Source organism: Penaeus vannamei, chromosome 26 (genome assembly GCF_042767895.1).
Source record: "Penaeus vannamei isolate JL-2024 chromosome 26, ASM4276789v1, whole genome shotgun sequence".
Classification (NCBI taxonomy): Eukaryota; Metazoa; Arthropoda; class Malacostraca; order Decapoda; family Penaeidae; genus Penaeus; species Penaeus vannamei.
Genome location: NC_091574.1, coordinates 29814236 through 29816429, shown reverse-complemented (window position 1 = coordinate 29816429; position 2194 = coordinate 29814236). Strand labels below are relative to the sequence as shown.

The following is a 2194-nucleotide window of genomic DNA, read 5'->3' as shown; positions in this document are numbered from 1 at the left end:
GAAGATGATGATAATGATGATGATGAAGATCCACGAAAGAACATTGATGGTGATGATGATGATGATGATGAAGATCCACGAAAGAACATTGGTGGTGGTGATGATGATGATGATGATGATGATGATGGTGATGAAGATGATGAAGATCCACGAAAGAACATTGATGATGATGATGGTGATGATGAAGATGATGGTGATGGTGATGAAGATGATGATGATGATGGTGATGATGAAGATGATGGTGATGGTGATGAAGATGATGATGATGATGGTGATGGTGATGATGATAATGATGATTGATGATGATGATGAAGAAGATGATGATGATGATGATGAAGATCCACGAAAGAACATTGATGGTGATGATGATGATGATGATGATGAAGATCCACGAAAGAACATTGGTGGTGGTGATGATGATGACGATGATGATGATGATGGTGATGAAGATCCACGAAAGAACATTGATGATGATGATGATGATGGTGATGATGATGGAGATGATGATGATGAAGATCCACGAAAGAACATTGATGATGATGATGGTGATGATGGTGATGATGAAGATGATGATGAAGATCCACGAAAGAACAGTGGTGATGATGATGATGATGATGATGATGATGATGGAGATGATGATGATGAAGATCCACGAAAGAACAGTGGTGATGATGATGATGATGATGATGGAGATGATGATGATGAAGATCCACGAAAGAACATTGATGATGATGATGGTGATGATGAAGATGATGATAATGAAGATCCACGAAAGAACATTGGTGGTGATGATGATGATGATGATGATGATGATGATGAAGATCCACGAAAGAACATTGATGATAATGATGATGATGGTGATGATGATGATGATGAAGATCCACGAAAGAATATTGATGATTAAAATGAGGATAATGATACTGATGATGATAAGGAGGAGGAAGTGGTAGCTGAAAATGAAAATGAAGTTGAAGAGACTGTGATTATAATAAAAATGAAATAATGATGATGATAGTGCTGCTGCTGATGATAATGACAATGCTGATAACGATGATAATGTAATCAGTTCAGCTATTTGGTCATCCGTTCTTAGAGAAATAAGACCAATTGAACAGCCTATGCATTTCAGACCCCCCCCCCCCACAAAGAAAAAAATAATCTTTAAACAGCAAGATTGAGAAAAGGAATACTGCTATTTCACTCTCATTTAATTACGATGTTTAGCATATAGTTTACATTTATTATGATATTAAATCAGGGGTTTATTTTTCAGTGTTGATATTTGAGAAATGTGTATTTCATGAAGACAATATATTGCCATACAATATCTAACAAAATATTGTTATTTGCATATAGTATCAACTCTGTTACTGTCATTATCTCTAATTGTAATTCAGATAATCATATCAGTGATGATAATAATGATAATTTATATATGAATTTTAGTCCATACACTTACTGACATTATTGCATTTGACGCATATTTTTACTCATATCTCTTGCAATTACTTTCGTAAAGTTCTGTAATTTTGAATACAGGGCATTTCTCTCCTATTTCTTTTAATTCCTCTCTTTTTCTTTGGGATTTCTTAATTTCTTATCACTTCATAGTCTGCTTGATTTTTCATTTTTATCCTGTCTCATTTCATCTAACGTATGAGATAACACTTTTTTTTAACAGATCAAGATAAGAAATGTATTAAAAAGAGTAAAGTAAAGAAATAAAAATAAATATGAAAATGAAAATAAACACAAAACGAAGCTTTCGAGACATTTCTTTCACAGGGTATGATTCAAAACTTGACTTAATCATTAATATAAATCAAACGCAAAAAAAAAGACTAATAATGACAAAAATAATAGAATATCCACTTTGTTACGAAAATGTAGAAATATTAGAGTTGAAATTGGCCCAGTAAGTTGATCAACCAATTTTCTGTTTGGTTATCAAATTGTATTACAATTATTAATGTTGATGTTCGTAATGGTAATAATGTTAATATAAAAAAGACCGTATCTATTTACCTCCTTACACTATCTGTCAATTTCGTTTATGAAACCATCTGAAACCTGGTTTCAACATAAGTAATTATAGTATTAATATTGATGATAACAATAACCACACTATAAAAGCAGCAGCAACAATAACAACCGCAGTAACCACTAAACCTGCATCATCAACAACAACAACAGC

General features: G+C 32.6%; 1 protein-coding gene across 1 annotated transcript; it reads left to right on the top strand.

Moving 5' to 3' along the window:
* Nucleotides 1-292: 292 nt before the first annotated feature.
* Nucleotides 293-904, top strand: LOC138866663 (RNA polymerase-associated protein LEO1-like). Its single transcript, XM_070139838.1, has one exon. It carries the CDS (start codon nucleotides 293-295, stop codon nucleotides 902-904), a length of 612 nt encoding a protein of 203 aa, XP_069995939.1.
* Nucleotides 905-2194: the final 1290 nt, after the last annotated feature.